The 12,070-nt window shown below is 36.2% G+C and overlaps 3 protein-coding genes across 3 annotated transcripts; all 3 read left to right on the plus strand.

The window, feature by feature from the left end:
• The first annotated feature begins 101 nt into the window (after positions 1–101).
• LOC132180623 (receptor-like protein 9DC3) lies at positions 102–2,603 on the plus strand. The gene has a single exon (XM_059593512.1). It carries the CDS (start codon positions 102–104, stop codon positions 2,601–2,603), a length of 2,502 nt encoding a protein of 833 aa, XP_059449495.1.
• Positions 2,604–7,045: 4,442 nt separating this feature from the next.
• Positions 7,046–8,131, plus strand: LOC132180624 (receptor-like protein 53). Its single transcript, XM_059593514.1, has one exon. The coding sequence runs from the start codon at positions 7,046–7,048 to the stop codon at positions 8,129–8,131; it is 1,086 nt and encodes a 361-aa protein (XP_059449497.1).
• A 176-nt stretch (positions 8,132–8,307) lies between these two features.
• On the plus strand, positions 8,308–9,543 carry LOC132180625 (receptor-like protein 19). Its single transcript, XM_059593515.1, has one exon. It carries the CDS (start codon positions 8,308–8,310, stop codon positions 9,541–9,543), a length of 1,236 nt encoding a protein of 411 aa, XP_059449498.1.
• The last annotated feature ends 2,527 nt before the right edge of the window (positions 9,544–12,070 follow it).

Here is a 12,070-nt window from a genome sequence, read left to right on the forward strand (position 1 = left end):
TATGTAAAGCGTACGTATATCCTTCCTACCCTATAAAAGCCCTTCACTTGTAGTTCAGCTCACCTTATCCAATTAAACAGCCAAAAACATACTAAAACATCATGGATAGCTATTTGTATCGCTTCAAGTTCGTGCGCTTCCTTTTTCTTCTCTCAATATTGTTCCTTGTTTTACTCACTGCCTCTTTATCTTCTCTGCAGCCATTTTGTCATGATGATGAGAGATCTGCCTTGTTGCAATTCAAGGATAGCTTTATAATAAAGAAGTCTGCTTCTCTTGATCCCTTTGGGTATCCAAAAGGCGTTGCATCATGGACTCTAGAAGGAGCGAATAGTGATTGTTGCTCATGGGACGGGGTTGATTGCAATGGGGACACAGGTCATGTGATTGGCCTTGACCTCAGTAGCAGCTTTCTCTACGGTTCTTTTAATTCCAGCAATAGCCTCTTCGGCCTTCTTCAACTTCAGAGGCTTAATCTTGCTAATAATGACTTCAACGGCTCTCAAATCCCATATGGAGTTGGCAATCTTTTGAGGTTAACCTATCTAAACCTCTCCGACTCTGTGTTTTCTGGACAAATCCCCTCAAAGCTGTCACATCTCACCAAACTCACTTTTCTAGATTTGTCATGGAACATTCTTATAGGCCACATCCCTTCTTCCTTCTTTGCTAACCTGACTCAACTACGTTATCTATACCTTTCACATAATAAATTGAGTGGGACCCTGGAGTTTGACATGTTTCTTAAAATCAAAAGTTTAAGTGTGCTTGATCTATCATCCAACAATTTGACATTGCTAACCAAGGCCAATTCAAATGATACTCTTCCACAGTTTCACACTCTAGGATTGGGTTCTTGCAACTTACAAAAGTTCCCAGATTTTTTACGCAGCCAAAACAAATTGAGTTGGCTTGATCTGGGAGACAACAATCTTGAAGGCCTAGTACCTAGATGGATGTATAATGCAAGTAGAGAATCTCTAGTGAGAATAAGCCTTTCTAACAATTTTCTAAAAGGCTTTGAACAATCTCCGGTTGTTCTCCCATGGTCTAATCTAGCTAGTTTATATCTAGACAATAACATGCTGCAAGGATCACTCCCCATTCCACAACCATCTATCAATACTTATCGAGTCCAAAGGAACTTGATAAGAGAAATGTCACCGTTGATTTGCAATCTCAGTTCACTTTATGAACTTGATTTATCCTATAACAAATTGAGTGGTAAGCTCCATCCATGTTTAGGAAACTTCAGTTCTCATTTGTCAGTACTTAACCTACGAAGCAACAACTTTTGTGGCACCATCCCAAAAACATGGGAAAAGGGAAGCAAATTAACGGTGATTGATTTAAGTGAAAACCAATTACAAGGTCAGCTACCAAGATCAATGGCTAATAGTATGATGCTAGAGTATCTTAATGTTAGTAGCAATCAAATCAATGACATATTTCCCTTTTGGTTGGTTTGCAATCTGCGTTCACTTGAACTACTTGATCTTTCCTATAACAACTTGAGTGGCAAGTTTCATCCATGTTTAGGAAACGTCAATTCTACTTTGTCAATACTTATACTACGAGGCAACAACTTCCAAGGCACCATCCCAAAAATATGGGCAGTGGGGAACAACTTAACGGTGATTGACTTAAGTGAAAACCAATTCCAAGGTGAGCTACCAAGATCCATGGCCAACTGTCTCATGCATGAGTTTCTTCATGTTGGTAACAATCAGATCAATGATACCTTTCCCTTTTGGTTGGGAACTCTTTCTCGGTTGAAGGTTATCGTCCTCCGTTCTAATGCATTCCGAGGTGCAATAAAGGGTCTTGAAATCAATAATACTTTCCCCGAGTTGCATATCCTTGATCTCTCTCAAAATAGTTTCTCTGGAATTTTGCCCACAGAGTATTTTCAACATTGGAATGCCATGAAAGTTGTTGGAGGAAACAAATTGAATTACATGGAGGTGAATTCTACAGGAGATGGGTTGGGTAGTTCTGGCCAATGCACAATCACAATTACGAACAAAGGCACAAAGTTAAGTTACGAGAAAATCCCAGATGTGTTTAGGGTCATTGATTTCTCAAGCAATAGATTTGAAGGAGAAATTCCAGAAGTTGTGGGGAGTCTTAAAGGACTTCATTCGCTAAATCTTTCCAATAATGCTCTCACAGGTCATATCCCAGCATCTTTAGGGAACTTGACAAATCTAGAATCAATGGACCTTTCCCGAAACAAGTTATTTGGAGAGATACCTTCACAACTAACCCAACTCTTTTCTCTTGCATACTTCAATGTCTCCAACAACTGTCTCACAGGACCTATACCACGTGGAAATCAACTCGACACGTTTCAAAATAATTCATTTGGAGGTAATACAGGATTGTGTGGAAGCCCGCTATCAAAAAAATGTGGAGATTTCAATTACACTCTAACTCCACCTTATCCTTTTGAAGAGAATCAAAGCTCAGAGTCTTCATTTGAATTTGGGTGGAAAGTAGTTGTCATAGGGTATGGATGTGGATTTGTGATTGGAGTTGTTATTGGGCAAATTGTTATTACAAGGAAGTATGGTTGGTTTGTGAAGATTTTTGGAAAGATGTAGCAAACTTGAAGAATGGTCAATTGGAGAATGTCATAAATTTGAATTTAGTTAAATAAAATGTTTTAGGAAAGTATAAATGTCTATGTTTCTAGCATTATTATAGGGTGCTTGATGGAATTGTAAGCGTATACAAATTTCAATGTAATGCATGTCTTACTATTTGTGTTTGTATGTTTTTCTAGCATATATTAAACAATCTTGTTTGTTCGTTGGTTCTGTTCCTAGTTTGTGTCGTGTAAATTAGAAACCATTGATGAATGAATCAGCAAAGTGTGTAAAGGTAAACCTTCAACAAGGTAACGGCTGAGAAACACACGTACGAGAAACTCTCTCGCCAACCCCGTTATTGTTCATCGATAGGGTTCCAATTCAAATTATGATAACTATGATATAGAGTGGACATTTGTACTCCAATATGGGTAGCTTCCAAATCAAAGAAATTCATTAGCAGGGAAACCTGGGAAGAGTTGAGGGTGAAGCAGTCCAAGGTGGATTGGTTTTCAATGGCAAAACCTAAGCATGCATTCACCCTACGGGTGGCTATGAATGATAGGCTTATCACCATGGATAGATCGCTCAAAAGGAGATGCTAATTGACTGTTTTGCAGGGAGTGTAATTGGAAGCCCCCACCCTTTATTTTCTGGGTTGTGGTTTTAGTAGGAGGATACGGAGGGCTGTAATGCAGCGTTGCTTTCAGGAAAATTTCCCTGAGGATTGCGGAGGATATCTTAAGGAAGGGGATTGGAGAATGGAGGTTATACTCTTCTTTCTTTCCCTCTATTTTTTTTTTTTCGTTTAGGTAATTTTGGACTTACCGCTTGCCTCACTTTCTCAAAGATGTTGGGGGTAAGAAATGTCTCTTTTTTGGAATGATATCTGATAAGCCATTTTCAATGTTTGCAATCTCTTAAAATGACATTAAATCTTTAAATAATGTTACAAAAATTTTGATTTTATTTAGTTGGAAATTAAAACGGGTGGTAGTTTTTGTTTTATTTTACTTTATAGCATAGTGTTCTTGATGAACTCTGCTTCTTTCCTTTTTCATTTTTTATCTAATCAATGGGGATGGGGAAAAGGGAATTACAATGAAAATAAACAGAAAATGGGTGGGCAACTCTGCTTCTCTCCTTAATTATTTTTTCTTTAAGCTTTAAGGAAGAATAAAAAATAAGTGATCATTCTCTAAAATAAAGAATAAAAAGCCTTTATTCCCTTCACAAGAAGTCTAGTTGGAGGCTAAGAGACATATTATAACAAATTACTTCATTCGCATAATAGGAAATGAAGTGTAGGAGCTGCTTTTGAAAATTAATTCGAAGCCGCAAGAATTGACAAGCAAATGTAAATTCTTTGTTTGCTTTCAAACCAGCCTGATGCCTTGCGTATCCTACATTAGAAGTAACGGTGCTGGGGATCTGCCTCCAGCTGGCTGCTGCAGTAGGATTGTTGCCGTCAACAACGCCGCGTGGTGCTGATGTAATTGTATGATGTTAGAGTACCTTTATGTTGGTAACAATCAAATCAATGATACATTGCCCTTTTGGTTGCGAATCTTTCTCAGGTTGAAGGTTTTCCTCCTTCGTTCTAATGCATTCTAAGGTGCAATAAAGAGTCCTTGAATCAATTATACATTCTCAAAGTTGCGTAAAATTGATCTCTCTCAAAACAGTTTCTCTGAAAATTTGCCCGCTGAGTATTTCGTACATTGGAATTCCATAAAAATTGTTGGTGCAAATCATGTCGATATACATGCAGGCGATTTTTGGCGAAGACAGGTGGGGTGGTTCTTTCCATTACACATTTACAATGACAAATAAAGGCATAGAGTTTGAGTATGAGAGAATCCAAGATGTGTTCACGTTCATTGATTTCTCAAGTAATAGAAAATCCAGAACTCATGGGAGTCTTAAAGAACTTAATTTGCTAAATCTTTCCAATAATGTTCTCACTGGTCTTACCCATCATCCTTATGGAACTTGACATGTATTGAATTAATGGACAATTCTCAAAACAAGTTATTTGGAGATATACCTCAACAACTAACACAATTCTTTTTCCTTGTGTCCCTTAATGTATCCAACAACCATCTCACAAGGCCTATACCACATGGAAATCAATTTGATACATTTCAGAATTGTTCATTTGGAGGCAATTCAGGATTGTGTGGAAACGTATTATTAAAGAAATGTAGAGATTTCAAATACACACCAACTTCATCTTCTCCTTCTGAAGAGTCTCTATTTGAATTTGGTTGAAAACTGATTGCCATAGGGTATGTATGTGAATTTATGATAGGAGTTATTATGGGGCACACTGTGATTGCAAGAAAGTATGGTTGGTTTGTGAAAATTTTTGGAAGGATGTAGCAAACAAGAAGAATGGTGAATCGAAGAAAGTCTCAAATATAAATTTAGTTAAATAAAATGTTTTAGGAAAAATATAAATATGTTTGCGTTTTTAGCATTGTTGTATGGTGCTTGGTGGAATTGTAAACCTATAAAAAATTCAATGTAATATCTAAAGTATTTGTGTGTGTGAGTTTGCATGTTTTTTTTTTTTTTTTTTTGTTCCTCGTTTTAAACAGCTTTCTTTGTTTGTAAACAGCTTTCTTAATAAGCTACAATAAATAATAATAATTATTATTATTATTATTATTAGTTAATAGCCCCATTAATGTCACGTTGCTGAATCTCACTGGGTTGGTTGGTTCCCTTCTTTCAAATTCTTGGACCTTTTCTTGTTGAACTTGAAGCAACAATATAAAACAAAAGAAAACTCCTATTTGGTCCCACACGTTCACTTGTTTCCACTATGCTTCACTGCTTCTCTTATTTTCAGAGAAACAAAAAGAAGTTTTCCACTTTAACAATTATTGTCCTTTTGTTGAATGAGATCCTCGCAATTTGATCAAATTAGTGAAGTGTAAAAAAAACCTATTATTGTAGACACGTCACTAAATGCCCATTTTTTTTGTATTCGTGGGTGCACAGTATGAGCAAATGATGCTCAGAGACTCCATCAGATGAACCTCGGTTCCCTTCTTTTGGATACATTCCCCTTAATCTTGCTTAACACCTACAAGAGATGAATTTTAGCATTAATACACTATTTAAGCTTAAGATTAATAATTAAACAATATCCCATAATTAACTCTAAAATACAAGAATTATTATAAAATAATTAAGGTATGATAATGCTTACTTAAAAATAAAAAATAAAAAATTGTGCACATTGAAGCTATTATCAGTTGCAAATTAAAAACCATTCATAAATGAATCAGAAAAGTGTGTAAAACAAACCTTCAACTAGTTGTAGAGTCTGTCTTAGTTATTCGTACCAGAAGTGGTAGGAAAAAAATGGTCAACTCGACCTATGCAGTAGAAACAATAATTCCCACATCAATTTTAAAGCTTTTTAATTTTTGAATATATATATATATGAGTTAAAAATTTAAGTTGTAATTCAAAAAGTCTGGTAAATCAGAACCCCATATTATAAATTGTTAATGTTTAACAAAGATAAATTAGGGATAAATATTACTAAACACTTTTTCCTTCCATAAGAAGATTCTAAAATCTTTTTCTCTTCTTCAAGCCTGATTTTGCAACAGTCTAAAACCACGTTTGTTATTTCTCAATTTTTTTATTTTTTTTTATGGGAAACAGCCTAACCACTTAATCAGTAAGAGGAGCACCTACTTTAGCAAAAGAAATTTAGTGCAGAGAGAAGATAATGGTAATGGGATTAAAAAAAAAAAATCATGACAAGTAATTTAATAGAAGTGCTAATATATATTTAATCGAAGAGGTGTAAGCAAAATCATCTTAGTATGTTGTTCATTGTTGTTGGGTGAGGTGGGTTTTTCTTCACACTTATAAAGTGACTACTAGCCTCTTTCACAATTGTCGATATGGGATAACTTATCCCACAACAATCGAGTCTGGGTTGGAGTATAGATAACACGTTTCTCTCGTGGACTGTTGGGCCGAGACTTGTTGGATGAACCTGACTCTATTAGCAGTGTTGGGTGGTCTTGAGCATCTCTCAACTCCAAAAGTTAATTCAAGAGGTAAAGCTTTTTCTCATACTTATAAACTGATTACCAACCTCTTTTACAACAGACGTGAGATAACCCCAACAATTCTTTGTCATCATATAAGAAAAGCAGCTTTGTTTGAAAGTGAAACCACAGATTCGTTGGAGATACACTCAAACACATCATCCTTTGCCAACAAAGAATATTATACCAATTAATTGAAGAATCTGAATCAAATGGTTACAAAATAATTAGTCATCATTCACATCTTGGCTGAACGAGGATTAGGGAGTCTCTCTTTGGTCTCCAAACTTTTGTAAAGCTTATATCCTTTTCTAGTCTATAAAAAAGCCCTTCACTTGTAGTTCTGGCTTATCAAAATACCAAAAAACAGAGTGAAAGATGACGGATAACTATTTGTATCAGTTCATGTTCATGCGCTTCCTTTTTCTTCTCTCATTGGTCCTTGTTTTACTAACTGTTTCTCTGTCTTCTCAGCAGCCACTTTGTCGCGAAGATGAGAGATCAGCCTTGTTGCAATTCAAGGATGGTTTTATCATTGACTGCTCTGCTTCTTTTGATCCTTTTGCATATCCTAAGGTTGCATCATGGACTCCAGAAAAAGAGCATAGTGAATGCTGCTCATGGGATGGGGTTGAGTGCAATGAGGACACAGGTCATGTGATACGCCTTGATCTCAGTAGCAGCTGTCTCTATGGTTCTATCAACTCTAACACCAGCCTTTTCCACCTTCTTCAACTTCAAAGGCTTAATCTTGCATTTAACAACTTCAATCACTCTCAAATCCCATTTGGAGTTGGCCATCTTTCAACACTTACATATCTCAACCTCTCTAATTCTATGTTCTGGGGACAAGTACCTAAAAGCTTGGCAAATTTATCTTCTTTGGCAACTCTAGATCTACTAAAGTGCTGGTTACATGGAGAATTTCCAACCGAAATTTTTCTGCTACCAAGCCTAAGGTTTCTTAGAGTAGCATACAATCAAGACCTCATTGGTCATTTGCCTGAATTTTACTCTAGCAGTTCTCTTCAGGTTTTGACACTTGAGGGCACAAGTTTTTATGGTAAACTACCGACCTCAATTGGAAACTTAAGTTCTTTACATGTTTTAAATTTTAGGAATTGTCATTTCTCTGGATCTATCCCAGCTTCATTGAGCAATTTCACCCAACTCACTTATCTAGATATGTCAGGGAACACTCTTACAGGTCACATTCCTTCCTTGTCAGCTAACCTGACTCAACTAACTTTTGTGGACCTTTCCTACAATAAATTAAGTGGGATGTTGGAGTTAGACATGTTTCTTAAGATCAAAAGTTTTAGTGTGCTTGTGCTATCATCCAACTATTTGACATTGCTAACGAGGATCAGTTCAAATGACACTCTTCCGCAGTTTCACACTCTACATTGGGTTCTTGCAACTTACAGGAGTTCCCAGATTTCCTACGCAACCAAAACAAATTGAGTTGGCTTGAGCTGCCAGACAACAATTTTCAAGGCCTAATACCCAAATGGTTGTATAATACCAGTATAGAAACTCTTCGGGCTATAATCCTTTCTTCTAATTTTCTAATAGGTTTTGAACAATCTCCAATTGTTCTCCCATGGTCTAAGCTAGAAGTTTTATCACTTGACGTTAACATGCTGCAAGGTGCACTCTCGATTCCACCAGCTTCTACAAAGATTTATCAAGTCGGGTGGAACAAGGTTAGTGAAATTTCACCATTGATTTGCAATCTGAGTTCACTTTCTGAACTTGATTTGTCCCACAACAACTTGAGAGGCATTCTCCATCCATGCTTAGGAAATTTTAGTCCTTTTTTGTCAGTACTTGAACTACGAAGTAACAACTTTCATGGCACCATCCCCAAAACATGGGCAAACAGTAGTAGCTTAAGGGTTATTGATTTAAGTCAAAACCAATTAGAGGGTCCTCTGCCAAGATCACTAGCAAATTCTGCAATGCTAGAGTATCTTCATGTTGGTAACAATAAGATCATTGGTACTTTCCCATTTTGGCTGAGAACCCTTCCCCAATTGAAGGTTCTTGTTCTTCATTCCAATGGATTCTATGGAGCAATAAGAAGTTCTGAATCAAATTATACATTCCCCAAGTTGCGTATCATTGACCTCTCTTGCAACAATTTTTCTGGACATTTGCCTGCAGAGTACTTCCTACATTGGACTGCCATGAAAGCTGCTGATGCCAATCAATTAAAGTACATGATTGCAAGGACTACTGGAGATTGGTGGTATTCAGATTTCGCTTACTCGATTGCAATAGCAAACAAAGGCATAGAGATAGAATATCAAAAGATCCAAGATGTCTTCACAGTCATTGATTTCTCAAGCAACAGATTTGAAGGAGAAATCCCATATCTCTTAGAGAGTCTGAAAGGGCTTTATTTGCTCAATCTTTCTAACAATGCTTTCACTGGTCATATCCCATCGTCCCTAGGGAACTTGACACAACTAGAATCAATGGACCTTTCTCGAAACAAGTTGTCCGGAATTATACCTCCACAACTAGCGGAGCTCAATTTTCTTTCATCTTTTAATGTCTCCAACAATCGGCTTACAGGACCTATACCACATGGAGAACAATTTGATACATTTGAGAATAGTTCATTCAGTGGTAATCTGGGATTGTATGGAAAACCATTATCAAAGCAATGTGACACGTTGCCACCTTCAACCTCTGAAGAGAATCAAGGTTCAGAGTCTTCACTTGAATTTGATTGGAAAGTAGTTGTGATGGGATATGGATGTGGCTTGGTAGTGGGAGCTGTTATAGGAAAATTTGTGACTATAAGGAAGTTCATGAGGTCTTCTGTAAAGAGGCAGCAAACTCCAAGATGGGTGAATCGGAGGATGTAATAGAATTCAAGTGATTTCGATAAAATGTTCGCAAACAAAATAAATGATTTTTTTTTTTGGATGAATATGTTTATATATGCTTCTAGCATTGATATCACATTATTGACTTCATATATATTCAGCCAAATGGAAGTGGGTCTCAATGAAATCAATGGTACCAACCTTCGTCGAATGCAGAGACCAAAGAAAATGGAGCTCTTGAGCTCATTTGGCTCTGTTTCTGAGCTCTGACCCTTCAGCGTGGCATTATCACAAAAATAATCCAGCATAACATAAAAAGCTCCACCCTTTAGATTGCACTGCATTTCTCCAAGCAAGAAGATGAAGAATTAGAGAGTAAAAGCAAAAGCTGGAACTTCTTATTGAGTTCTATGTTCAGACGCGGGAAAAATGAATGGGATAGACGACTGTCGTTGATATATACTATGGAAGTTTGGAACCGATCCCATGTATTAGCCCTAGTATAAAGAACAGAGTAATTTTGTGAAGCAGAGCACCAAATTTGCAACCTTAATGTAAGAAATCATTATACTTGCTTTTCCCAGCAAAAATAAAACAATGGAAAATTATAGAAAGTGAGATCAGGTGCAAGAAGAGGTCAATTTACAACAACACAACATTAATTTATACGTACGTTACATGGATAGAATAAGGTGCATACAACCTTAGCAGTTACCTCCAAATGCTTTCTTCTCATACTCAGTTACATCTTTGCCTCTTGAAATTTTCCACACCGGAGAAGCCGACTACAAATCTCTGATAAGCTGCGGGATTCAGGAGCCATTGATCTCTCAAACATTTCCTTCAAACATCATAGGAAAGACGACGTTAAAAAATATGTTGTAGTACTTGCAATAAGATAGTTTTTTTATTTTTTATTTATTTATTTATTTCTATTTCTTAAATATACTTTATAACAACACAAATTAAAATTACTCCAAAGTACATATCATGGTATGGGTTGCGGTAATTAATATTTAGATAGAACTCCTAGTCATCTTCACCGCTTGAGATAAGGCTTAACTAGGTTGTTGCCGATGTTTGAGGTGTTTGAAATATATTAGGGTTAAATGTAATTTTAGTACTTGTGATTAGGGCCAAAATCAAACACATCCTTCGATTTCAAAAAGTGTCACTACCGATACATGTAATTATTAAAGATACCAACTTCGTACTCCCATCTAGGTTGATTTCAAAAAGTTTCACAACCGGTACATGTAATTATTGAAGATACCAACTTTGTACTTCCATTTAGGTTTCGTCCAAATTTTTTAATGTATCTCCACGTCAATGCACATAAGAACTTGACACTTGTCCTTAATGCCACATAATTAAGCCAAATCAGCATATCATATGATGTGGTCATATATCACGGGTAATACATATGTTCTAAGTGCTACATGGACTATAGAAAATAGTGAAAAATTAGTAATTTAAAATAATAATAATAATAATTAAAAAAAAAAAAAAGAAGAAGCAAAAATCGGTAGAAAAGTGGTGGTTGGTCACCCTATTTTGGCCATGTTAGCTAAGAGAACTAGTAGCAGCTTCCCAACTATTTTTCCTGCATGGAATAAAACTACTTTTTGATTCCCTATAAAAAAAACACTTCACAATAGATTCTATTATTTTTTTCCCATATCAATTAAATACTCTTTTTTACTCTTATCTTTATTATTTTTTTTTTCTCTTTCTTCTTTTTATTTTACACTGTTTTCATGAGGACGCGTGAAGGAGAGAGATGAGAGAGAATGATTTGTTTATAATTTAATAAAGCATTGGGTAGTTGGGAAACACTATGGCTATCCCTTGGTGTAGGTTAAATATAAGGATTTTGATGTGAGTTTTTTTTTTTTTTTTCCTAAACATAAGGGAATGAGCTATAGGGTATCTGTTGCTAGTGCTCTTAGGGGTGATCGAGCCACAAGCCACCCCCAAGGCTCTTGAGTTGGTTCAGCCACCCCTAACTTGCAAAATTGGGGTGGCCGAACCTTCCCATGGCCCTTAGGGGTAATTCAGTTACCTCTAAGAGCATTCACAGCAGCTCTTTCGTCATTTTCCCTATATTTAAGAATCCAAACTACTTTTTACTTTCCTATGTCAAAATACACCCCAATAGCTTTCTTTAATCATTCCCTATATCATTAAAAAATTTGTTTTTTTTAATTATATTATATATATGAGAGGAGAGATGAGAGAGAATTGTGAGAGGAGAGAGGAGAGAAGAGAGAAGAGAGAGAATATATTTTTATATTTTAATAATCATAAGGATTGTAATAGTGGAACCCAAAACATTGGTTTCTACTATAGCAATCATAATGTTTAGGGTTCATTTAGGGAGTCTGCTGTAGATGTTTTTTCGCGATTTTTTGAACATATTCCCTAAACTTAGGGAACTTGAAAATCCTCTAAGGGCCAAGTGAAAAATAAAATAAAACAAAATTTAAGATTGACCCATAAGTGTGGTTTGGACACACCTAGACCAACCGGCCAAACCAATGGCCACAATGGGGTGACCAGCCATATA

The sequence above is a fragment of the Corylus avellana genome, chromosome ca5 (assembly GCF_901000735.1).
Source record: "Corylus avellana chromosome ca5, CavTom2PMs-1.0".
NCBI classification, from domain to species: Eukaryota; Viridiplantae; Streptophyta; class Magnoliopsida; order Fagales; family Betulaceae; genus Corylus; species Corylus avellana.

Coding starts and splice junctions, on each gene's coding strand:
- LOC132180623 (XM_059593512.1), top strand. CDS start 102: ATGGATAGCTATTTGTATCGCTTCAAGTTCGTGCGCTTCCTTTTTCTT.
- LOC132180624 (XM_059593514.1), top strand. CDS start 7,046: ATGACGGATAACTATTTGTATCAGTTCATGTTCATGCGCTTCCTTTTT.
- LOC132180625 (XM_059593515.1), top strand. CDS start 8,308: ATGCTGCAAGGTGCACTCTCGATTCCACCAGCTTCTACAAAGATTTAT.